The 27,082-nt window shown below is 39.1% G+C and overlaps 1 protein-coding gene across 2 annotated transcripts; it reads left to right on the top strand.

The window, feature by feature from the left end:
* The first annotated feature begins 336 nt into the window (after nt 1-336).
* Nucleotides 337-27,082, top strand: LOC143115045 (scavenger receptor cysteine-rich type 1 protein M130). Of its 2 annotated transcripts, none has more exons than XM_076276896.1 (17): nt 337-390; nt 3,905-4,222; nt 11,629-11,736; nt 13,732-13,929; nt 14,432-14,650; nt 15,298-15,582; nt 16,237-16,548; nt 17,109-17,396; nt 17,558-17,878; nt 19,247-19,531; nt 20,008-20,307; nt 20,412-20,690; nt 22,360-22,641; nt 22,976-23,110; nt 23,570-23,674; nt 23,933-24,052; nt 25,285-27,082. In XM_076276896.1, the coding sequence occupies exons 1-17, from the start codon at nt 348-350 to the stop codon at nt 25,425-25,427; spliced, it is 3,741 nt and encodes a 1,246-aa protein (XP_076133011.1). In that variant the 5' UTR covers nt 337-347; the 3' UTR covers nt 25,428-27,082. The 2 variants fall into 2 exon arrangements, with proteins under 2 accessions (XP_076133011.1, XP_076133010.1); XM_076276895.1 differs by having other exon boundaries at nt 25,246-27,082.

Genomic DNA, 27,082 nt, shown 5'->3' with positions numbered 1-27,082 from the left:
CCGTCATATTATCTTCAATCAATGCAGCATGTCCGTTTGAGCTCCAAGGCACTCTCTGTTTCAAAATAGTTAAAAAAAAACTTTATTTTCATGGCTTGGTCATTTTAAACCTTTTAAAACACTGTGATGCATCTCAGCATCAAGCTTTCATCAGGGAGTCCAACAACAATCTTACTGAAAGTTTAGATTAGTGTAGGTGAACACAGGAGGAGAGGAGAGGCCCTAACATGGGTGAAGCACATGCTTGAGCAGGATGCCGAGACAGAGGCTTCATCTGCTGATGTCATGATTCGCATTATAAACCCATGCACCTTTGCTCTGAGCCGTAGTGTTACCTCCCCTTTGCAATGATGATTTTCTTACTATACTTGCACATACAGACCATCCATGGTAAGATCTTTTTTATTTACTTTACTTAAACACTAGCATACTTATGTTATATTTTATATACAAATGTATATATATTTAGAATTTATCAAAGTGGTGTTTGCAAGTGTAAAGTTATAAAGAGTTTGGCAGATTTAGTATGATTTCTGTGATATCAATTGACACCTTCAGAATGCAATTACTTTGTATATTGTGTTTCTTTAAAATAAAATTAAATGTATATTCAGTTTCGCCTTATAAAACATATTTTATTATATATCTGACAAAAAGAAATCACCATCATCTTTTATGATATCTGATTCAAACTGTAGACCATTTCTAAGGGTGAGCAAAAAAAGACACATCTGCAGCTGAATGCATGCACATTTTAAATGAGGGCTCAGCCCCACTTAACACAAAACAATGTCAGGATCAGTTTGAAGAAACAGATACAGGACTTTTGATGTTGTGCTTTTTGTTTTGGATGGATTTTGGATTTCACATATATTTCAAAAACCAAATGAAGAGTTTGGTTCCAAAATGCTATATCCATCATTTTAATGAATTTTCATAAATATTTTTTTACATTTTTTTTCAAAGTATTTTTTAGTAGAACTGTAATCAGATATTGTTATTTGATTCATCTTCAATCAGTCAATACAACACAGTGCAATTTGATTGATATTAGATGAAATACACAATTAAATAGTTTGACTTTTTAATGTTTTAAAAAATAGAGCATTTAGCATTTTGGGACCAAACTCTTCAAATACAGTAATACAAAAATACAAAAAAATTATTTAGTTATGTAATGTTAATTTAGTTATGTATTAATAGTTTTTTTGCATGATGCAGTGAGCTGCCTGCTACAGCAGTGCTCGGGGAGCATTGAGGGGTTAGGTGCCTTGCTCAAGGGCACTTCAGCTGTTCCTACTGGGATCGAACCGGCAACCCTCCGGTTCCAAGCCCGAAGCCCTAACCAGTTACGGCCACAGCTGCCCTAATATAAGAGGATACTCCAGTGTGCTAAATAATGTAAAAAACACTAAATGAAATGTGTTGTTTGTTTTTGTTTTCTATAAGGTCATCTACAATATCCCACAATGATATTTTCCCAAGTGGTGTGTGATAGAAAAACATCCGCTGAAGCATCTAAAAAAAAGGTGGAAGCCAAATAATCCGATGTCAGAGACATCCGTAAAACCAGAGATGTCAGCGATTATTATCACAATTTAAATATAGAACATAATTATATTTTAAGTTATTGCCTTTTACTGTAAATAGTGCAAATTAACTGTAGTTTATGGTCTGTCAGGTTTCTTTTATTTCATAAATATTTTAAAGCAGTGACAAACCCATGCATTAACTATTTCAAAGTACAACCCCGACAAGGTACAAATTGTAAATAAAAACGGTATGCAATGATGTGGAAGTTTCACAAGTTCATATTTTATTCAGAATAGAACATAGATGACATATCAAATGTTTAAACTGAGAAAATGTATAATTTAAAGAGAAACATTAGGTGTTTTTAAATTTCATGGCAACAACACGTCTCAAAAAAAGTAGGCCTTGTTTACCACTGTGAGGCATCCCCTCTTCTCTCTACAACAGTCTGTAAAAGTCTGGGGACTGAGGAGACTAGTTGCAAAAGGTTAGGTATAGGAATGTTGTCCCATTCTTGTCTAATGTAGGATTCTAGTTGCTCAACTGTCTTATCTCTTCTTTGTTGCATCTTCCATTTTATGACGCGCCAAACGTTTTCTATGGGTGAAAGATCTGGACTGCAGGCTGGTCAGTTCAGTGCCTGGACCCTTCTTCTACGCAGCAATGATGTTGTAATTGATACAGTATGTGGTTTGGCATTGTCATGTTGGAAAATGCAAGGTCTTCCCTGAAAGAGACGTCGTCTGGATGGGAGCATTTGTTGCTCTAGAACCTGAATATACCTTTCAGCATTGATGGTGTCTTTTCCGATGTGTAAGCTGCCCATGCCACACGCACTAATGCAACCCCATACCATCAGAGATGCAGGTTTCTGAACTGAGCGCGGAGGAGAAGGACAACTTAGGACGTCCTTCTCCTCTTTGGTCTGAATGACACGGCGTCCCTGATTTCCTAAATAAACTTTTTGATTTGTCTGACCACAGAACAGTTTTCCTAGAGAAGTTTGCCCAGAGAAGACGTCTGCGCTTCTGAATCATGTTTAGAAACGGCTTCTTCTTTGAACTATAGAGTTTTAGCTGGCAACGGCAGATGGCACGGTCAATTGTGTTCACAGACAATGTTTTCTGGCAATATTCCTGAGCCCATTTTGTGATTTCCAATACAGAGGCATGTCTATATTTGATCCAGTTTCGTCTAAGGGCCCGAAGATCAGGGACATCTAGTATTTTTTTCCGGCCTTGATTTTTCCAGATCCAGTGAATCTTTGGATGATATTATGCACTGTAGCTGATGATATGTTCAAACTCTTTGCAATTTTACACTGTGGAACTCCTTTCTGATATGGCTCCACTATTTGTCGGCGCAGCATTAGGGGGATTGGTGATCCTCTGCCCATCTTTACTTCTGAGAGCCGCTGCCACTCCAAGATGCTCTTTTTACACCCAATCATGTTGGCCTATTGCCAATTGACCCAATAAGTTGCAATTTGGTGCTCATTTGATCATTATAAAAGTATAAAAGTTTTTGCTCAAATCAAATGGGCGGTCACATTTAGTGTTACATTCATGAAAAATATTAGATAAATTAATATAACTAAATAAATACAAATTTAATGTAAATAAAACATGTTGTCTCTATTATGCCAACATTACATAAATTCAAAATTGATATCACAGAAGTATATATGAAAAAAAAAAAATCCCAGTTGAAAAAACTAAATCTGGAGTAAGTACGGACGTTTAGGGGGCCGGGTTGGGGTTGAGCTTTTTGAAGCTGATGGCAGTTTTGTTGCTAAGGACTGTGGTTTAAGTTGCTTAGTTGGCTGGGAAACAAGCTGTTATCTAAATATCTGCCTTAGAGTGCTACACCCACAGGTTCTTCCCTCTAGCCCACAAATTATGCGCCACCGAAGAGTGTGTGAGGTATTCTGTGATATTCTGCGTCAGATGTGCAGATCATTTTCCACTGCAAGCATACAAAAGTCTAACAAATACTTCTCAGACTGAAATTTGCTGAACATTTGTTTGAATAATAATGGCCAATACATTACCTTGTGATAGCATGAGTGAAATAATATGTAATAGAATCACCTGATATACATTCAAGTATTCATGGTGAATAACTCTACCATGTCTCGAGTCTCTCATGTATGTCATGGTCGGGTCAGTTTTCATGCATGTAAAATACATACATAATATTAACAAATATGATATGTACAGTGTATAGAATAATTATTCCTTCACAGTAGCAGTAGGTAAACTATTATAAATGATTAGCATTCTGGTGCATTCAGAGACATTTTAAAATGTCGTTACATATCACATATCACACCTGTGCAACTTTGAAAAAAAGCCCATCTTGTGCTTTGCAGGGCAGAACAAACTGATCCTCAGCGGTGGCTCCAACGCATGTGAAGGCCGAGTGGATGTCTACCATCAGGGCAAATGGGGTCATGTTGGACCCATCAACTGGCACATCGAAAACAGTAATGTTGTGTGCAGAAGCCTGAATTGTGGCACTGCCCTCGAAACTACGTTTGGGTTCAAGGATGACCGCCATTTAACACAACAGGTTTGGGCAGATGATATTAAGTGTGAAGGGACTGAGAAACACCTCTGGGACTGCCCGTCTCCAACATGGGGTATTGTAAAGTCCAGACACCTGCAGCATGTTTATATCAAATGCTCTGGTGAGTGTTTCACTATTTATGAGTCATTAATCTTCATTAATCTATGTACATATACATATTGTATAGTTTTATTATTAAGTGCTGTAATATTTAGACTCAAAAATATACTGGAACTGATGACACGAGTGTAATAATCTAATATAATCTAATATAATATAATATAATATAATATAATATAATATGAATATTTTAAGAACCTAAGTAATTGCAATTTTTTTGTGATTAATCACGATTAATGTCTTCCTGATAATGAAGCTCAAAGCGAGCCAGGAGATTCTGAATGCCTCTGAATGACAGTTAATTAATCACAATGATCACACAAATCATGTTAATTTTGATTGCACTAAATATAATACATATGAAATATATAAATATGTACAAAAATATTCATATAATATTTTTAGGAATTGTATTATTAGGTATTATTAGGTATAGTCTTCTTGTGAAAAGAAATAAATGAATAAATCCAATTTGAATAAAAACGGATTTTGACATTTCATTTACAACTACCATATCGAAGTTTTGGCAAGTTTATGCATGTGCACTGCTGTTTAATTCTCAATACAATTATATTAAAAATATATTTTTAATAATATTTTTCCACTTTGACACAATAGTCAAGTCAAGTCAACTTTATTTATATAGCACATTTCATACACAGAGGTCATTCAATGTGCGTTACATAAACAAAAATGCCTCACATTAAAGATTCGACATGCATTACATTCTACTAGCTGCATGCTGTACCATTTGTTCTCCCTTACTTAGTAGTCCTTGAGCCAGACCAATTGGTACCATTCAAGGGGAATAAGTCTCATAGTGATTTTTGACAAAGTATACCACCATAGAATTAGCAAATATGATCATGCATTTTGGGTAGCTTTTTGTGTTTTATCAGCCTGTTTATGTCTATTGTATGAGGGATATCTTACAGGTGAATAGGCTAAACATTTTAACTAATAGACATCCCCTCAAAACTTCCACAGATAATTATTTACATTAAGTCAATATTTTGTTGTATTGCAACTTATCTAAAATGTTATATGAAACATGCAATCATTTGCATGCATTTTAAGGAAAAAAACCTTCACACTGTATAAAGTCAGGTTCAAAATTGTTATTTTTTTATTTTTCATTTTGGACATATTAGAGTGAAATGTTATTACAGTGGGGTGTTTTGAATTTGTGTATTTTGAATAGATCAAAATACTGCCAACAGCCATTAAAAATATATATTATCACAATTTTCACAAAACCAGAAAATCTCCACTTCAAAATGTACCAACTTACAAACACTAAAGTTTAGTTAAATGTTGGAGGATCTATAGAGGATGCTGTTCATGTATGATTTGTGACCTATAATATGGAAAATAAATACAAGTTCTAGAAACATATATAACATCGGTTTTCAGCAAATGTATGAAGACATTCTCAAAAATACACCATTTCAGGAATTACATTTCACTCTAAAATGTCACCAAAGTGAAAAACAAAAAGAGGAATTTTGAACCTGACTTTATCCATGCGGAACTTTATGCAGGCGGTGGAAGTGTAGTGGTTAAGGAGCTGGGCTAGCATGCAGCCTGAAAGTTATGAGATCAGTTCCGGGCTTCCACTTAACCCGAAGTAATATACGGCAGTTGGTATATGTAAGTCATTTTGGCCAACAGTGTCTGCTAAAAGAATACATGTAAATGTATCCAATGTTAAGGTTCCTGTACTTGAAATGTATAGAAATTAGTGCATATTTCGTTAGAAAAGGGCTAAAAAATTATTGACATTGACATGATGTAAATAATCAGCTATGGGGATTATTGGCACCTCTGCTAAAGTTGACAAAAAACAGGTATAAAGAAATAATCAGTTGATCTCACAATGAAAACAATAAGAACAAATCCAACCTTGAAGGGAAGCAAGTTTATTTTGAGAAAAAGGAAAATCTCATAAAGAAATAAATATTTTTTAACAAAAACACATAGCTCACAATTATTGGCACCCCTGCTTGTAATACCTTCTTACAAGGGCATAGGTTTGGTCTCAGCTTTGGTGGGGACACATCCCCAACTTCTGCTGTCATAAAACCAACATTATTGTTTTAAATACCAATGCCAAGTGAAGAATCTTTATTTCGATACCTTTGCGATTTTTTAAAATTTGATTTGGTTTGGGGGCCCCCACCACCTTGACGCCATCAGTAATATTGAATATTGTGTGATCATTCACATCAGTGGCAGTCATAGAATTTGATTGACCCTCCACACACACACACACACACACACAGACACACAGACACACACACACACACACGCACACACACACACACACACACACACAAACGCACGCACGCGCACACACACACAGAAAGTGATGGTTGTCATATGGTTTCTATTTCATATTTTGGAATTCATATAAACTTTATATACTGTATATTGTTAATTATTTATAGCATTATAAATGATATGCAGAATTACTAATAGTTAAACATATTTGGTAATTTGAATACATCATATTGATATTTAAATTATTAGTCTACACTTGTCTTCAATATCATCACATTTGTGGTGTGCAAGTCTAATTGTGTGCCTGTCACTTTAAGGAGAACGTGAACGCAATTAATTAGCTTTCAGGCTCACGGTTTTAGTAGCCTGGCTAACTTCAGACCTCATCTCATTGAGATGGGCAGCGTGAATAAAATCACGCGCTGTAAGGCAGCGTTTTTAGGCTAGTGGAAAATAGTTTTGCATAGTGCAATGATATGTGGATTCAATTAATCATGTTTGCGATGTCATTAGATAAAATAAATGAAAAAAAAAAAACTAACAAGTCAAAGAAAATCTTTCTTGAATGAGATCATAAAAGGAGATAGGTCTATAGTGTCTCGCAATGTTCATTTCTATGAGTATGGAAATAGTCCATAGTTTATCTTTTATTTCTTTGCACTGTGCTAGCCTGGTCGTTACCATCCTATGTACTTCCGCCCTAAATTTGATTTAGGTCTCGCACGTAGTCTGGCCCACCCACATTATACGGCTCGCGTGTAGCCGAGCCATTCAGCAAACAGCTGAGTGATGACGCGGAACTTGCCTGCCGAGTTGCTTGTAGTCCAGCGAAGCTTGTAGTTCAACAGCATAGCAACAATGGCGACGGAGGAAGAGACGCTAGAAGGTATTGGTGAAGTTGTCTCAACTCTCGAGAGCATCACGCAATTAAAGCAGGAACAAGAGGCTTGTGTTGTCAATTTTATAAATTGCAAGGATGTCGTATAACTCTCGGAGTTATAAATGGAATGGAATGTTAGCTAGCTAGCCTTCCGAGCGTGGCTCAAGGCGACGCGGTGTGTCTTGACGTGAGCTAGCCGGTTACCGAGCGGGGCTCAAGGCAAGGCTGCTGTGATCAGTCCATCCATTGCAACTGGACTGATGAAAGGTACACCTGTAGGCTACATTGTATTTGGGAAAAGCAGAAGGTAGCAGCATAATGTATTATTTATTTATTATTAAACAAAACAATCCCTGTCAGTTCCTATAGTTCATAAAATATTCAGCTTTATTGTCAATGCACAAATTAAATACCAGTGGTCTAAAACAAAATGCAGTTTTACCCAGTGGTGCAAATAACTGACATGTCCAAAAGGCCATTCATTTAATGCTTTGCTAGACTGTTCATACACATTTAAACGGGCCAAGTTGAAGAGCTACTGTCCATTATTGTTCGTGCAAATAATAGGCTGATTCATGTTCCCTTGCATTTTGCAACTATGAGGTCCATGGTTAGTCAGACCAAGCTCAATCTTTTAAGAAATCGAAAAAGAAATCGCCGGCAGATCAGACTGAGTTCACCCAGCCTAGTCCATGGTAGGCGCCCGATAGAAATATTATAATAATAGAAATAAATAATTTTGCGATTGAGATATCCACGCACTGCCCACCCCCCCCCCCCCCCCGCGACGTCTAAAAAAATTAAGTTATGTGTACATTTAGTGACTGTACACTCATTGGCCTGTAGATGGTGGTGCACACATACACACGCACACACGCCACAGACCTTGAGCTATTGTACAGTGGGTTGGGTTCCATTTAGAAGTGTCCACTTAATTCGTGCTTTCCGTGATTCACACAGCTGCGTGAAATGTATTACTACTGATATGCAAAACTATTAACTTTTGGCCAAGAGGTGGCTGCTTAAGTCCGCTTGATACTGTAAGCCAGGGATGCCACGGTGAAATTGGACAGGGGGCCAGATTTTTTTCAAGTGAGACCTCAGGGGGCCGGATTACACTTTCGGACTAAAAATGGCAAACACTGAAAATGCCAAACACATTGATAGGTAGGCTATTTGAAATTATTCATGAAGGCCTACACATCAAAAAGAAATTCCATTGGCACCAAAGTAGCCTCACAATGAGCCCTACAATTACATAACCTAAAGCAGGAGACAGTTACCCTCTAAAAACGTTTTCCTATCCATGCAAGTAGCCTAGATTTATAAATTAGAAATGCAACAAAACACATTTCCTATAAATAACACAAGTGTTACTTGTATTATATTTATTGAAGGCTTGCACATGAAAACACGTCAATGTATAATTAGGTCGATTAAAAGAAGGCCTGGCCAAGTAGGCCTAAACGAGTCACAGAAAGTAAGCGCCAGAATAAAGTAGTCCAACAATAGGCCATGTGATTGAATATCCAGTAGGAATTAGTCAAACAAAAAGACACCTTTTAACTTTCACCAGCTTGTCCATATCGGGGGGCAGTTTCTGGACAGTGGCTATTTAGCCTACACAACATCATTCAGATGTCCGTGCGTCAGGCGATTTCGCACTTTTGATTTATTCATATTCATCACGGAGAAGGCCTGCTCACATAAATATGTTGTCCCAAACATATATCTACACAAGTATTTTACATGCAAAGGCCGTGAGCATTGGGTACTGTGTTGGCAAGGATTGATCAAATGATTCGATTGCAACAGATATAAGCTAATCCTTCGACGGTGCACAACACTGCAGTTTTATCAGTTCCATTTGGGACCTCGGACGCGTAGGTCGTGAATGGAGAGCAAAAAAGCGCAAAGTCCTTTTCCAGTTCAGCAAAAAACTAGCCTGACGAGCCAGACCCACATTAAAATGTAGGGTCTGGGCACTCACCGTTCGCAGTGCTCAGTCCGAGGGGCGGGATAATTAGTTGTCTTTCAAATTCCCTCTGCACGCAATAGGACAGCGGCATCGCTGTGAGTCCCATGCGTTTCCCACCAGCGGAGCTAGTTGGCTAGTTCAAACGTTTGCCAACTTAATAAAAGCTTAACTTGTGTCACACTGTTCGCCAGCAGCAACATCCATCTTATTTGTTTTCAAGTAGCAGGGAATTCAAGCCAAACCGTTGCAACTCTGCCATCAATCATTATGTTAAGCCCACCTAACGACTCTATACACGATTTCATTGGCCTGATTAAGTTTCGATTTCTGGAGCTCACAAGCCAACGGAGAGTTGCTAGACTAGGGGCTAGGGGCGTGTCTAGATTTCTAGGCTAGCAAAAAACGTGAATCGATTGTCAAACTCATGCCTGAGTCCGGAAAGCAAGTTTGCGTAGCCTACTTGTCCATACTCGATTAACAGGCTGAGATTTTAGACAGGGGAAGTGGGCTGCATTGCGCTTGGAGAGCTGCGTCTTCCATAATGGCAGTTTACTTTGAAAAGCACGAACACTATCATAATACTTTGTAACGAGTTTGATAACATTTCGATAGCGACTATTCTACCGTCAGCACGCTGCTGCAGCTGAGGCGAGCAGCAGCAACAGACCAACTGACGGATTCCACCGAAAACGGATTCCACCGTGATGCCATAACCCTGGCATCACTGAGCCATTGGTTCCCAAAGGAGATTTTATTTGGGTCGCCAGCATAGCCTAGTGACAGGGGCGCAGCTACCCATTTTTTGAGGGGTACAGTATGCAACAACAAATTGGCGCCCCCCCCCTCCACCCCCAAAAAAACCCCACAAACAACTAGTAAAAGTAAAACAAGTACAACTAAAGGCCAATAATGTATTACATATTATTATTTTTTAAGAAATTCTGCCGATTTGAACTTGAATTATTGTTAAATGTCGCATTGTCACTTTAAGAGAGGGGTTTGCACGAACAATAACGGACAGTAGCTCTTCAACTTGGCCCTTTAAAATGTGTATGAACAGTCTAGCAACGCATTTCATGAAGGCCCTTTTGGACATGTCAGTTATTTGCACCACTGGGTAAAACTGCATTTTGTTTTAGACTACTGGTATTTAACTTGTGCATTGACAATAAAGCTGAATATCATATGAACTAGATGACTTAACTTATGCATATGTAGAAGAAGAAACATTCACAAAAATCCATGACATGGCCTCTCTTCTTGATAGCTGTTGAAAACTGCATGGAACTGACAGGGATTGTTTTGTTTAATAAAAAATAAATAAATACATTATGCTGTTACCTTCTGCTTTTCCCAAATACAATGTAGCCTACAGGTGTACCTTTCATCAGTCCAGTTGCAATGGATGGACTGTGATGAACTGCCCTACTTGTGATTGTTTAGAGATTTTAAAGGTTTTATAACAATGCTACAATTTTTTTGGCAAGTGCTACAAATCTATTCACCTTTGCAGCGCCAGTAGGCTACTTTGTGTGCGGCCCGCAAACACACATTCCAAACAAGCATACACAAAAGTTTCAAGAGTGGGGGATGGAGTAGAAGATGGAGACAAATTCATTAATATTATTTATTTTCGCGGAATGGATGTACAGGACTGAGCGGCGGTCATATTTTGTACCACTATGCGTTGCACTTTGTACATCTAGTTTTGCATATCTCACTATCCTTTATACTGTGCGTGGGAGCAAGATAACCATGTTTGTCACATTTCCAGTTGATTAGAACGTTCTAATCATTGTTTTAACTGTAAATATAGGCATTTTCAACAAAGTGCCTAGTTTGTATAGCCATTCCCTGACTTACAAATGTCAACACACTTTATTTTTATTTAAATGTACCAGTATTCTCTGGTCTTTTCCAAGTTGCATAATTGCTTCTGCTACATTTCGTACGTTTTTTCTTGGGGTGCCAATAATTGTGAGCAACGTTTTTCTGTTAGAAATATTTATTTCTTTATGAGATTTTCATTTTACTCAAAGTGGAAAAAATTGACTGTTTACAGTAAATTTTATCAAAGGTGCCAATAACTCTGGAGGCTACTGTATTAATATTTTTAGCCTATTCATCTGTAATATATCCCTGCATAAGCATAATAGACATGAACAGGGTGACCTTGCCAAAAATCAGTATGAGACCTATTCTCCTCAGATCGTACCAACCAACCCCTCTGGCTCAAAGACTTTATCTATGTTTTCCCTTTTTGCCTTAGACAAACCTGAACCCAGCCTGGTACTGAAGGGAAGAACGGGATGTGCTGGATTTGTGCGACTCAATACAACAAAAGACAATCACATTTATCTGTGCTCAGGCGATTGGGGTGAGTATAAATATTGATTTACTGCATAATGTTATTTCTGGACATTTCAACCTATGGCTTCAGAAACACAAATAAAACTCTAATCACTTCCAAAACTGAACATTTGTGGCAGTCCTTTACATGAACACAGATAAACAATGAACAGAGTTTTTTAAAATCATATACTAAAGTCTTACAAGTCATGTTTAATGAAACTTTACACCCAAGGTGGCCCATCTGCACTATTAAGCACAATGTCATCCTCGCACCTTTTGCAAAACACTACACACAGCGAATTACAAACACATTTCTTATCTTTAGACACATACAGTACATTTAATGTTCTTCTTTGCAATTCCAAAATACTGCATTTTATTTCATTTCATTTCATTTATTTATTTAAAGGACAGTGCACATTGATCAACATTTCTGTAAATGTGCCAGTGTTAGCCAGCAGGCTAATTTTCAACTGTAGTCCATTGGCAAGATGTTATACTAGGCACATGATGGCTAAAAAAAAAGAACATATTAAATCACATAGCAATTGATATACAGCAATAAAACACAATGCCATAGGACTGGCTCCATTAAAACGTTTAGAACATAAGATATGTAACCATACAGCCATACAACACTTAAGGGATCAATGAAGTAATATATCCATCTATCTATCATACATACACCATGGGTTACAGGACAGCTAAACTATAGCTGGCAGACCAACATTAATGTATTATGAGAGGTGCTCACATTTTTGTATGCTCAAAAGCCAGTCCTTGAGATGGTGTGTGAATGTATGGTGAGAGGTGGAGTTTCTAATGTCCACTGGCAATTGATTCCATAGTTTAGAGGCTCTCACAGAAAAACATAATTGGCCAAAGGAACTGGACCTAAGAGGGACTACACAGTCCTCTCTTAAGGCAGACCTTGTGGTTGTGCTGCTAGATGACTTTTGCTGTATAAAAGTGCTGAGTGGAGGGGGAGCCTTCCAATTAATGATCTTTGAATTAGGCATGCATCACTGTGTTTTAAAATATTTTCCCAACTGAGTAGGTTATATTTGTTAAGAATGTTACAGTGGTGGTAACGTTTGTTTTTCTTATCCAAGACTTTAAGTGCTTGTTTGTGAAGTGATAAAATAGGCCTTAATGTTGTGCTACATACCTGGGTCCAGCTTGTCATACAATATGTTAGGTGAGGGATTATCATAGTATTCATGTATAGATTTGCTACAGGTGTTGTCAAACAGTTCCTTATATACCTAAAGTTCGCTAGGTTATATTTGGTTATTTGCACTACTTTTCTCACTTGATGTTAAAATGATAGAGTCAAGAATTATGCCAGGATATTTTAACTGTGTAACATTTTTATTCTGAATGCTTAAGTTCCTCCAAAGAAAATAATCCATTAATGGAGTTACAAGCAAAATCTTGTGGAAATACATAACCCTTTAAAGTGATTTCTATCTCCTTGCTTTCCTCATGTTTATGATCACAACTATGCACCTTTTTAAATAGGATGTTTATATTTATATTCATTTTCATAATTCATATTTTTGAAACCAATGCGTCTGACCTGTCAAGTGTTTTTAACCTGTGTTGCCTAGATCGAACAGGGTTAGCACCCGCAGTGATGTAGTTGTCTCCAAAAATATATTCAATTTCCCTCACTCTGACACTATTAAGTCTAAACATGATTGATGTGTGAATTATTGGTCATTTAAACAAACATATAAACAGTTTATATTGGTTTAGAATGGACTCAACTACTGCTCCATTTGCATCTGTTCTACCACCTCCTCACAGATAATTTGTGTCCACCAGTGATGTGGCACATAATTGGCTTGTTGAAGGTAGGCAGAAGTGAGCACTTGAGAGATGCCATTTTAAAAGACATGGATGCTAACTGGCTGAAGCTAACCCTTACAATCGTGACTCCCCTGTATGTGACTGGGGGAAAAAATGGAGACTGAATTATTTACTTATCAAAATGTACCATGTTTTTCATCTTATATAGAGAAACATCAAGACCACGCAGAACAGCTGTGTAAAACGCTGTCCTGTGGACAAGCCACACAGAGTCCAGTGTCCCAAGGATTCAAAGAAACTGGCAAAATTCAACCCTACAATTGCCTTAGGAATGATCTCTCTCTCTGGCAGTGTGTGGACTGGACTTCTGCCCGTTGTGTTACACCTGCTAGTGTAACCTGCTCAAGTGAGTCCGTCATGCTTGCTTCACTTCACTTCCCTTCAACACAGTCAGTTTCCATGGAGTATTGCACATCACCTCTGTGGTAGAGATGACTCAGCATACTAACGGTAGGCCTACATGTCAGAGCAAAGAATGTATTAGAATATGCAGGCCCTGTGGATGATGGTGGTGGTGGTGGTGGTGGTGATGGTGGGGGGGGGGGGGGGGGGGGGGACTGTATTCATCTTTAGAGGATTTTAGAGAATACTGTATAATATGACTTTATATAAGAGTATTCTGGTGGTGTGAGTAGCATTATGATGCTGTATGCATCTCAAAGCACTCATTTCCATACTTGAAATCAACAACTATTGTTTTTTTGTTTTTTTTACTTTTTTTACTTTTACTTAAGGACTACAATGGAGAATTACAGGGAATTAGGGAATTACTGCAATGCCACTCTACGAGTTACTGCAATACCATGTACCATGCCACAATTCCTCAATTCCTTCCAATCTTTCCACAGAGCATTTGTTCTTCCGTCTAAAGGGAAATGCAAAAGTCAATCTGTGCTCAGGTAGCCTGGAAGTATATAAGGATACTACCTGGCAGACAGTGAGCTCGAAGGACTATCGCAACATCTCGCAACATTGGAGCCCCAATGACATATGTAACCAGGTGAATTGTCGAGAGAGCTTGACAGAACCAAATGAAACATCCTCAAATGTCTATCTCAACTGCTCAGGTACGAATGGAAAATGTGCAGTTGAGTTGAGCAATGTACTCAGGTGTTGTCTTGAACTACCAGTTGTCTGTGCCATTGTCATGAGCCATTTCGTTCTGTGCCATCTCAGATGGCATGTCCAGAGAAATATAAAAAATATTAGGTAATATATACAACTATATCTAATGGCTTTAAAATACATGACTGCATGGAACATGGTTGTAAACCATGACAATGGCACGACGACGCTGAGGAAGTACATTTGACCACCCCAGGCAACTCACTTTCTGATTCATGTTAATTTCTTAGCATCATATATCAGCTAGAGGGCAGCCGTGGCCCACTGGTTAGCACTCTGCACTTGTAACCGGAGGGTTGCCGGTTCGACCCCCGACCAGTGGGCTGCGGCTGAAGTGCCCTTGAGCAAGGCACCTAACCCCTCACTGCTCCCCGAGCACCGCCGTTGAAGCAGGCAGCTCACTGCACCGGGATTAGTGTGTGCTTCACCTCACTGTGTGTTCACTGTGTGCTGTTTGTGTTTCACTAATTCACCGATTAGGTTAAATGCAGAGACCAAATTTCCCTCACAGGATCAAAAAAGTTTATATACTTATACAGCTATGGAATGAAATGGCCATTACAGTTTCTTTTCCCTCACTTTCCCTCAGAGCAAGTCAGCATATCATTGAAAGATGCAGGACAGCAAAGCCATTGTTATGGGGTTGTCTACTTGAAAAAGAAGAAAAGTGAAGAGGCAGTGTGTGTCAACAGTGAAATGATTGGTCATTTGGTGTGTCGGGAGCTGGGCTGTGGTGATTTCATGTTTACCAGCAACAAAGGCAGCTTCCAGCCAGCACAATGGACGGGCATGTCCTGCGAAAACCATGCAGAGTCCCTGTGGCACTGCCAGAGTGACAACTGTAATAAAAAAAACACAGCCATTATTTGCTCAGGTACCGACACCCTGCTGATCTCTCCCTCAATACAGTGGAGTTTGCTCATTACACATTTTTACATGTCACTTTGGTGCATTTCAAGGAATAATCATTACATTTGCACCACAGTTAGTGCATTTCTCAAAATAATTCAGAAAAACGGCCTCACACGGTGGTTTACCAGCGAAAACTCATCACAACTTGTTCAAAGTGATTATTTTATGCCCAAAAAGCAAAAGTTAATCATAGTTAAGCATAGTCATAGCCATCAGAATGACAAATTCCAAAGTCATTCCTATGAATGAGATTTGAATACTGTTTTACAATATTGCAGTACTTTCTAGTAAAGAACATTTTAGAAATGTAAACATAAGAAACACCGTAGAGGTGGTTGATCTTTAATTGATTTAACATTCCCCTTTGTGAAATCAAGATTCACCCGAAAACAATTCATGAATCCAGGAAATATTAATCAAGTGTAATAAAAATGGCAATATTATACTTGACAGATTACATGCATGAATGTGCATTTCCTATTTATTCATGTACATATTCACACACACACACACACACACACATGCACACATAGATAGATACTGTAGATAGATAGATAGACAGATAGATAGATAGATACACCAATTAATTTGTCCTTTCATTCCTGCAATGTAACAGAAAGCATTGATGTGCGCCTCAGTAATGGTCTGGATAAGTGTTCTGGAAGAGTGGAGATCTACTACAAGGGCGCATGGAAGAGAGTGCGCGCAAATGACTGGAAACGTGTGCACTCTGACATAGTTTGCGCCCATTTACAATGTGGGAAGGGCTACAAGGAGGGGCATGATCTTTTTGTTGATGGGGACACACTGGACACACTGGAACTGTCACTGAAGGCCCAATGTCAGTCCGACGACCCCATTCATAAATGTCTGGAGGAAAATGGCAGGTCTAATTCTCAAGATAAATTCATAAAGGTTGTCTGCCAAGGTAATGAACTATCCCAATCACACCAACCCACTGTAGGACTCCACTAGTTTGGGCTGAGCCCATAGAAAAAATAGAATTTCTTGTAAATTGGGTTTTGTTACGATGAACACCATTCATAGATTCAATGCATTTAAAGACGGACTCCAGCAGTTTGTTACACTCCTATACCTCTTCTCTGTTCCTCTAAAGTAAATATTTATAAGTTATTTTCATGTAAAAAAATCTGCTTGTGGCCTTGAAATAGCTCAGGTGGTGATTGATTGAAACATACTGTAGATCCAAAGCAGAAATCCTCAGCCATGACATTCACTGCTGAATTCACTCATGATATGTCTTGTGAAAAGTAGCAGATGTCATATGAACACGTTAACAAGGTTAAAAACTTAATTTTCACCAGAGGTGGTCTTTAAAACATAAAATGTGTTTATTGTTACGTATATGATTTTCCTCAGAACATCAAATGAAAATTAACTATTTTTACTGGATTGTCAATGGATTATGAAATGTGGGGTTGTTGAGTGTGAGGGATTATGACTGTTAACCTTGAATCCCTTTCACAGATAGCCAGATGTTCTTTGTGGAAAAGAAATCCTCTTGCTCAGGAATGGTTGGAGTGGAGCAGGCAGGGAAGAGTTACTCCCTCTCCGGACAGCCAGGCGTCTGGAATGACAGCGCCGCGGAACACGTCTGTCAGAAGATGCAGTGTGGCCACATGGCCAACTACAGCACATCCGTTAACCACACGGCCAGTGACTGGATGCAGCTTGACTGCCCAGTGTCCAGTGACAATTGCACGCTTCGACCAGTCATCTCAATCACCACTGAGGCTGCTGAAGTGACATGCACTGGTAATCCAATATCATGTTCCCATTGCATTGCATGAATTATAATTCAATAGTATTCTAAAATCTTTCACTCATGATAAACATATAGCCCTGCCTTATTTAGAGAGGGTGTGGGAAAGGTCTCTGTGTGAGTTTTTTCCCCCCCTGTGCTTTATTCATGTTAGATGAGGTGACCCTGAAATTAACAAACGACAACAAGGATTTGGAGAAGAGCAAGCGTCGGTGCTGGGGTGAGGTCAACGTGTGCCACGGAGATGCTTGCCATGGGGTCTGCGGGGATGTGTGGAGCGAAAAGCACTCCGAGATGCTGTGCCAGGACCTGGGCTGTGGAAGACCTGTCACCAACCTCGAACGCAAGTCCCCGAATACCCTCCAAGCGACCGTCAGCAGTGTGCACTGCCCGTCCAAGGTGTCCGACTTGAGCCGCTGCAGATTTGTAATGAACGCGACCTGTAAGGTGTCTACTATCTATGTTGTCTGCTCAGGTACACTCACTAATTCATCCACAAGCTAGATGTGTTGCCATTGAATATCACTATCTATTTCTCCATCTACCTCACTGCAAAAAATTCTAGAATCTGAAATAAATAACCATAAAATCAAGTGATTATATTCTTATTTTTCTATCATTTGATTATAACAAGACATTTTTAGACATTTTGCTCTTGATTTAAGTTTTTTGACTTTGTTATAAGCAGGGGGGTAGTTGTAAAATAAGAGGTGGGTAAACTATGAATTCTGTGATCACGGTAAGGTGGACTGCACCAGGTGGAATCAGATGTTTTAAAAAGGCATTCAGAACATGTTTGATGATGGTGGAGGTTACTCTCCTATGTTTAAACAATATCACTGGTATTAAATGGTTCCTAGATTGTTGATGAGTGTACATATTGTGAATGTCAATAATACAGTGTGATGTCTGAATGTTAAAAGTTGCAATTGGTGAATAAACTCTTCTGAGAGGTGGATATCTCTAATAAGATGTGGATAAACTCTATTTCTGAAATTTCAGAGGTGGATAAACTTGCATTTGGCCTCCACAGCCCTGGTTATAAGTAAAACATATTCTTGTTCTATTGGCAAATCTTGCCAGATAATTTAGCTTATTTTAAAGGAATTATCCGGAGTAAAATGCACTTTAGATCAATTTACGGATGATTGGGAGTACATATGTTGAGTTGACATAAAAATCATGTCATTCGGATGTGTTTTGAGAAAGTTCGATTTTACCGTTTTTAGTCAAAACTCGTTATCCTGGAAGTGACCAGGGCATGTAATTTCGCCGCTACAAAATGCTATTTTTATACCTCTTCTACAGTTCCAACCAACATTACACTTATGTGGTAGTGAGTAGAGGGTCCCTAAAGCCAAACCGAAGTATCCCGAGGTCTTTATGTGGTCGGATAGAGAGTCCAGAATGAATTTCATCAAGCCAGTACCTTTCCGGAAATGTTGCTGCTGCAGCTGGCATCTTTAGGGGAGTCGATTGCATCACGTCGTTGCACGACATCACGTCACGTGACATTTCAAAATTCCAACCTGTTAGTAAGCTAGGGTTTGCTGTTGCATACAACTTAATTTCAATTTCGAAAGAAATATTGGACTATGTTTTTTTTTTTTTTTTAAAAACGGCAACGAAATTGTGAATTTCCAGAGCGTGTTACTTCACACTCGGCAATTCGGTTTGGCTTAGAGGGATTTTTTGGAGTGCTCTCTATCTCTCTCTGTATCTGTCTGTCTGTCTGTCTGTCTATCTACTGTCTGTCTGTCTATCTATCTATGTGTATGTTTTTTATTCAGTTATTTATTTTGACATTACATTATAACAATGTATTTTGTTCGTTTGCTTTTAGGTAGCCTCAAGTCCAAGCTGAGTGATCCTCGGGATAAGTGCGGAGGCAAAATGGAGGCCTTTCTAGCAGGGTCCTGGCAGCCTGTATGTGGTGATGTTAATGTTATGAAAACAATCTGCACAGAAACGGGCTGTGGAGGAGTAATAACTCCTACAGCAGCAGACATAATGACCAACTCGAAGGCCAAAGTGATCAAATGTGACCAGGCTTTCCAGTCCCTAGTGAACTGCACAGTAACGAAAGAACCCTGTGACAAACAGCGCATCCCCAGAGTCAGATGCTCAGGTAAGTTTGGGTGGTATTCACCACAACGGTAATCAAAATGTTATGACACAAAAAGCATACCGTAATTTACAGTCTATTACCCAAGGTTTATATATTGATATTCTTTTCTTTTGCATTTCTTTTCTTAGTTATTATTTCTGATGAAAACATGTTTAATTCTGATTCATTGGACTATTGGGCACTGTGGAGCAAATACTGAAAGAGCAGTAACCTTTGTACCTATATAAACCTTTTACCTGCATACATACTTGTGCTGATAAAAAAACATCATTAAAAAGCTACTCTTGCACCACAATGCACATCCACACAGCTATAAAAGACAAAGCAAAGGGGAAATCATGACTTAACTGAGCACCATGACAGGACATGGCTAAGTCTATCTTGCAGGCCATGCCTTATACATGTCCTGTAGATCCAGAGGCGTGAGCCCGGAAGGCACTCACTCACCCCCATACCTCTCCACTGGCTGTTCACAGGCTGGAGTCGTCCGGTGGTGGTGGGGAAGAGTGCGTGCAGCGGTGGCGTGTTCGTCAAGACGGAAGCCCCCGAGCGCCTCCATGCCATGAGCTCAACCGGCTGGGGCGACAGGGAATCAAGAGCACTGTGCAAGAGTCTGGACTGCGGGGACCTGGTGACCAACAGCAGTGGGCCCACCGTCAGTTTCCAGAACTGGTGGAACAAAACCTACAACTGCAACGATGGAGACCAGAGCATTTGGAACTGCGAGGAAAAACACCTACCTGTTGAAAAGCAACAGTTGAACATCAGTTGCCAGGGTAGGGGAAGCTATGAACATTTGACATTTGACAACAAGTAAGTACATTTCCTATGTAAAACTTTCAAAACATGTTTTCTTCCACTTCACCCCTTCCATATTCAGAACATCGGTTCATAAATCTGACTGATTTATGTTATGGAGAGGTGATCATCAGTGGTAAAAGTCGTGAGAGGGTCTGCAAAACCGGGTGGACCGAGTTCATGTCCAGAATTTTATGTCAACACCTGGAATGTGGCAACCCTGTAGACACTGATTATGCAGCTTCTCCGTTGACTGGTGAGGCGCATCATTTCAGTTGCACTGGTGCTGAAATAAACCCCCTGCAGTGTAAAGCAGAAAAAGGCCAATGTGATAGTGGACCAGCTTCTGTGGTCTGTTCAAGTAGGTACACACACACACACACACACACACACACACACACACACACACACACACACACAAAGACTGCAATAAGCATCAATTCAGCATAAACACAAGTGGTTATCCATGAACAGCTCCTCAACAATCTAGACAAGATTCAAAATGTTGGTTGTTTGCACCTATTATAGTTTTCCTCAGTCGCTTTGGTGCATTTCTTAACGTTTGCACGGCAGTGCATTTTTCAAAACAATTTCTGCAAATTAAAAAACCAGACATGCACTTTGTGAAAAGAGTCTGGAGGCTCACGACTGGGATATGTTTCCAATACTACTGTAGCATTGTGACGGGCATACAGTAGACTTTGTGTTAACTTTGAAATCATTGGTCCAGTCCAACATATCACATTGACCAGACATTCCTAACGTTACTTCCTACTTTGCCTAAGCTTTACAAACTAACAATTAACAGTATCAGCAGTCAGGAAACAATGTATGTAGGCCTACCTTTGCTGTAAATTAGTGGTTCTCAAAATGTGGGGTGGAATAGAGACATGACAGGTGTGGCACAACAGCCACAAGTAAATTTGTCCTTTTTGCGCTTTATTAATGTTGTACATTCAAAACATAATTGCCACAGTCATAAACAGGCCTACATATAAATTAAAACAACACCAGCTCCAGCAGACCGAGACAAGAAATGTAACGTGGAACCAAAATGCGAAAATGGTATTTCAACCATTTTGCTGGGGTAATTGGGTGAGGTGGGGCTTGAAAACTCCCAACCTCCAAAGTGGGGAATGATGGAAAAAGTTTAAGAACCACTGCTGTAAATAAATGTTCTTCCGACTGCATCTTTTGAAGTCTGCAGACGTTTCTACTACCGTTTACCATAGCCGCTTTCGATTTCAAAACTAGAGTATCATCTCCTCTCGTTGCTAATTGGCCCTAGTCGTCTGCGGACCGATGGAAACGTTAGCGAATTATGGTGTTCCAGACTAATATCTCCTTAAAAGGAGATCTAGGAAAGATGATGAAGAGGTTGGACAAGAAGTTTTGGGAATTTGGATTCAGATCTGAATAAAATGCAACAAAGCGACTGAGAAAAACAGTAAATATTCTTAACGTTATTTGTGTGTTGCAGTTCTTCCTTTGGCTTCAGTAATCTGAAGGAGCCCATTTAACATATGATATACAACCCCAACACAGAAAGAGTTGTGACGTTGTGTAAAATGCAAATAAAAACAAGAATGTGACAATACGCAGGTCTTGCATAGCTGCAAAAAGGACATAGACAACATGTTCAAATGTTGAAAATGTCAAATTTGACTATTTCATGGAAAATATATGTTCATTTTGAAATACCAGCAACACGTTTCAAAAAAGTTGCGACAGGGGCAACAAAATGATGGAAAAGTTGTGTAATGATAAAAGACAACAATTGGAGGAATATTTCACAACTAATTAGGGTAATCGCCACCATGGTTGAGTATAAAAAAGAGCATCACTTAGTCTCTTATGTGAAGATTGCTAAGTAAAGAACTTTTTTTGAAACATGTTGCTGCCATCAAATTCAAAATAAACATATTTTCATATATCAGTTTGTGGCTGCCGTGAAGAGGAGATGATGCTGTGTATCCTGTCATATCCGCATAATATGTGATAAGAGTACCATGTCACTATGTCCCCATCAGAGAGCTTGAACTTTAATCTGACGGACCAGTGCGGAGGGGAGATCCAAGTGCTCTACGGTGGTGAATTGAAGCCTGCATGCCTGAAGAAAGGAAATACGCCCAGTCTTCTATGCAACCAGGTCAAAGGATGCGGGAACGTCAACAGCAGCAAGAAAAGCTTGCCCAGACGTGGCCAGAGAAAAGATCATCTTCCATTCTCGTGTGATTTGGACAAAGACCTAGAGTACTGTATGAGACTCTCCTCTTGTGAGAAGGATGACTTAACTGAGTTATACTGTGATGGTAAGATGTTTCTTAAGTGATCTCTGATAAGTTACTCATCCATGTTTAGTTAGAAACAGTTCAGGATTTGGTGTCACTTCAAAATTAGATGTGTTGCTGCAATGTTGCATTCTTATGCTGCATTCTTAATAAACACTGCTGTATGCTGATGTATTAATACTACATCTACATCATACATATTTATGAACTGATTAAGAGTATTCACCATGAATTTACCTTAGAACACACGGTTTTTGCCTGTGACTTTTGTAACTTATAAAAACGTTTAATTTGCAGTTCTTACTGTACTGTAAACTAAACTGTACAAATGGATTTGTGCTTGTGATTCTTAAAGGTTTCAAAGAGATAACCCCTCCTCCTGAACTCCCCATCAATCTCATTGTGGGAGTTTCTGTTGGACTGCTACTGCTGGTGATAGCGATCGCACTGGTAATGTGGCAAAGAAGACGTATTCTGTATAGGCTGCGTGGTGAGTGCAAGACCACATAGAGATTTAATTCTTTAAAATTCATCTGTTATGTTTTAGATTCACACATCAATTGTTCTTACAGCTGCAGTATGGAGAGTCTCACAAGGTCTGCATGGTTGCTGTGATACTTGTCTTCTTGACACTAAACATGAATGCAAGAGCAATAGCTTGGAGTGTGTTATGTTGGGTGTGAGTCTGTAAGAAGCCACTAGAGGGCACTCTCTTTGAATATTTAAAGGCTGCATTTGTGAAAATATGATGAAAAGACATGAAAGAAAATGAAAGGAGAGTAAAAAGAAGTGAATGAGTCTGTGATGTGTGAAGGGAGACCTGTAAGATTAAAACTGTATACAAAGTAATGCTAGGCATGCACACCAGTCGGCTGTGAATGCTGTTCTCCCTCTACAGTAAAGCATGCAGCATTCCCTGACTCAGGTGACCCAACCTTTCTGTTCACAGGGAGACGGGCCTTTTCCCAGACCAGATCAACTCTCGCAAGTGATAACTTTGAGGATATAGAGCTCAATGTGAAAGAAGAGAGAGATATGGGACTGAAGAGTCAAGGTGGGCATTATCACGACACAAAGTAGCAATGTATGGTCACACTTTAAAATTACACTATAAAAAATGAAAGGCCTTTTTAATGCGTTCTGGATTCAAAATGGCCCAAAATACCCCAAATGAACATTCTAATTAAATCTTTTTTTTTTTTTTTTTTAAGATTTTTAAAAATGTAATTTATACTGTGCTACTATCCTGGATGAGAGAGGTTCAAATTCATGTTACACTGACTCAAGAACTTGACTGTTTTTTATCTGCCAGCAAATGGACAGGGGAAAGGTCTGGATAGCCAAGCCTCCTCCGAGTATGATGACGTTGACGAGGAAGCAGACGCTGGATTTAACAGTGCAGATGAAGCCCCCCCTCTTCCAGACAGACCAGGTGAAGAAGGCAGACCAGATATCCATATAAACCACATAGAATAGGTCTGGAGATACCAATTAAACTAAAAACAACTGCAAACTGAATAAGCTTCCTAGAATGAGTAGACTGAATACTGTCATGAATATTGACAAAAGACATGAAATGGTATTAAAATGAAGGAACGAGTATAACTGAATAAAAAAAAAAATAGTTTGTTCCCGATATGCCCCCTCTTGGATGACAGTGGTCCATCAGCCTCTTGCTATCTGGGAAGACTGACTGAAGAGTATGTGGCATAATGTGATTCAGGTTAGCTATTTATGAGGGTTATGACATACTGTAGGGAGAAAAGCTGCTCTTGAGCTGGTTGAAACTGATGCAGTTTGTTTAAAGGAGAACTCTGTCACATTTCAACCAAGTTCCTGTTCTTAGAGGTCTTTGAGTGCTGTCCCTAGGAAAATAAATGAAAAAAAAAAAAAACCCCATCAACATTGAGGTAGCTGTCTTGCTAGTGGCAAGAATGGCTAGGCATCTATAATACCATGGGGGCAGGATGTCAAGAGGCTCAATATGTCATTACAAGTGCTGTGCAACAGGGACAGGAGTCCTCCAGAGATACCACTATTTCTGTTTGACTCAGTAATTATAAAGAAACTTTACAATTCGACTGACAAGCAGTCACATGCTTCAGTTTTCTTCGGTCACTTCCTGGCCGAGTTTTGGGGTCTTCTGAGATCTCATCTGAGGACTCATCTGTTTACCTTGTATCTAACTAATTCATTCTAGTTAGAGTTCTGGTTTCTATATGTTTATGGTTATTATTATTTTGTTAAATCTATTTAAAGGGGTCGTTCAGGATTTTGGACATAGGACCTCATTTCCAAGTTAGCAAGTATGATATTTATCAGTGGAGACCGTTTTCAACACGTTTCATCCAGTCCTTCTAGTTGCAGAGTTCGCAGGTGCTAGGCTAGCGCAAGTCATCAGTCTATTAATACAATCTATTACTATTATATATTTGCATATATATTTTTTATTGAGGTTAGGCTATATGACTGTTTAACTTTTAATGTTAATGTTAATGTAATGTATTGATGTCATTGTAAGGACAAATGTGTCTGCTAAATAACATAAACTCGTAAAGGCACACGTATGCGGCTTTGCCTTGCTTCTGTTTCCCATGAGTCTTAAGCGACCTCTGTCCCTCTCAGCCCTTGGTGGAGAACTGGACAATGGTGATGATTATACAGATGGCTACGACGACGTGGACCAACTACCACTGGAAGAGGAAGAAGACCCAGAGGAGCCGGGCGTGCCGCCCCAGCCTGAGGAGAGCTCGGTGCCTGTGCCATTGGATGAGGAGGACTACGTCCAGCCAGATGACGACAAGTGAGGGAGGCGGAGTGGAGTGGAGGTGACCTTTTACTGTCTCAGAAAATGTAAACATTGTGGGTGAGATTGAGCTCATGGCAGGTTAAATGTTGTGTGTCTGCACCCCCTGCCCCCATGTTCATCCACTCTAAAACAACAAAATCTTACGTCTTTCTCCTTTCTCCTAAAAATACAAATTGGTACACACAAACACAATAGCATTGCTTATGTTTTATTTGTTTCCCTCCCAAATGAATCAGAAAGAGCTTGATGAATGTAAAAGTTGAAATATATATACAACCCCAAAACAGAAAAAGTTAGGACGTTGTGTAAAATGTAAATAAAAACAGAATGTGATAATATACAAGTCTCGTAAACCCATATTTAGCAGCAAAAATGACATAGACAACATATGAAATGTTGAAAATGAAAATTTGGACTATTTCCTGGAAAATATATGTTAATTTTGAATTTGGTGCCAGCAACATGTTTCAAAAAAAGTTGGGACGGGAGCATGTTTACCACTGTGCTGCTTCACCTCTTCATTTAACAAAATTCTGTAAATATTTATGAACCGAGGAGACCATTTGCTACAGTTTTGAGAATGAAATGTTGTCCCATTACTTCCCGATATAGGATTTCAGTTGCTCAACTGTATGGGGTATTCTTAGTCATGTTTTTCATTCCATTATGCGCCTAATTAGACAAATCTGGACTGCAGACAGTCCATCTTAGCACCTAGACTCTTCCTCTATGGAGAAGTACTATTTAAATATGTGCAGAATTCATTTTGCCATTGTTTTCCTGAATTATTCAAGGTAGTCCCTGGAAAAGACATTGCCTGGATGGCAGTATATGTTGCTCAAAACCTGTCATTCAGAATTGATTGTGGTTTGCCAAATGTGCAAGATGCCCATGCTGTAGGCACTAATGCACCTCCACACCATCATAGATGTTGGGTTTGGAACTGAGCACTAAAACAAGTTGGATAGGTTGTATACTTGGATAGGCCCTCTCCTCTTTAGCCCAGATGAGTCCATGATTTCCAAAAAGAATGGCAAACTTTGACTGGTCTAACCACAGGACCTTTTTCCATGTTACCTCAGTCCATATTAAACAAGCTCAGGCCCAGATAAGAGGGTGGTATTTTCTGTATCATGTCCCAATACAATTTTAGCTGTTACAATTTTGGCTGCAGTTTTTGAATTGAGTATCAAACTGTGCACATAGACAATAGTTATCAGAGGTTTTCCTAAGCTCATACAATGACAGGTCTGGAAACAGGTCTGGTGTTGATGCAGTGCCATCTGAGGTCCAAAAGACCACGGCCATCCAATGTGTTTTTCAGCTCTATCCCTTGTTTGCAAAGATTTCTCTGGATTCTCTGAATGTTTTAATAATATTATGTCCTATAGATGATTAAGTCCCCAAATACATCACAATTTCATGTTAAGAAGTAATAAAATGACATTGTTTCATCATTTGTGCGCACAAGTTTACGCAGAGTGATGAATACCCCTACATCTTTACTTCTAAGAGACCCTGCCTCTCTGGGATGCTCTTTCTCATACCCAATTGTGTTGCAGTTACCCTAATTAGTTGTGAAACATTCTTCCTTTTGTTTTATTTATCATTACACCACTTTTCCAGCATTTTGTTACCCCGTCCCAACTTTTT

This window comes from Alosa pseudoharengus, unplaced genomic scaffold (genome assembly GCF_046254945.1).
Source record: "Alosa pseudoharengus isolate Yale_2024_CS ecotype anadromous, Long Island Sound unplaced genomic scaffold, YU_APseudo_1.1 YU_APseudo_1.1_scf_9, whole genome shotgun sequence".
Classification (NCBI taxonomy): Eukaryota; Metazoa; Chordata; class Actinopteri; order Clupeiformes; family Clupeidae; genus Alosa; species Alosa pseudoharengus.
This window is presented reverse-complemented; position numbering and strand designations above follow the sequence as displayed.

Bases quoted from the DNA above. Each gene is read 5' to 3' on its own strand.
- LOC143115045 (XM_076276895.1), top strand. From the start codon at position 348: ATGATGATTTTCTTACTATACTTGCACATACAGACCATCCATG. The intron at 17,879-19,246 runs GTACACTCACTA...GTTTGCTTTTAG, and splicing joins TATCTATGTTGTCTGCTCAG to GTAGCCTCAAGTCCAAGCTG. The intron at 20,308-20,411 runs GTAGGGGAAGCT...TTCCATATTCAG, and splicing joins GTTGAACATCAGTTGCCAGG to AACATCGGTTCATAAATCTG.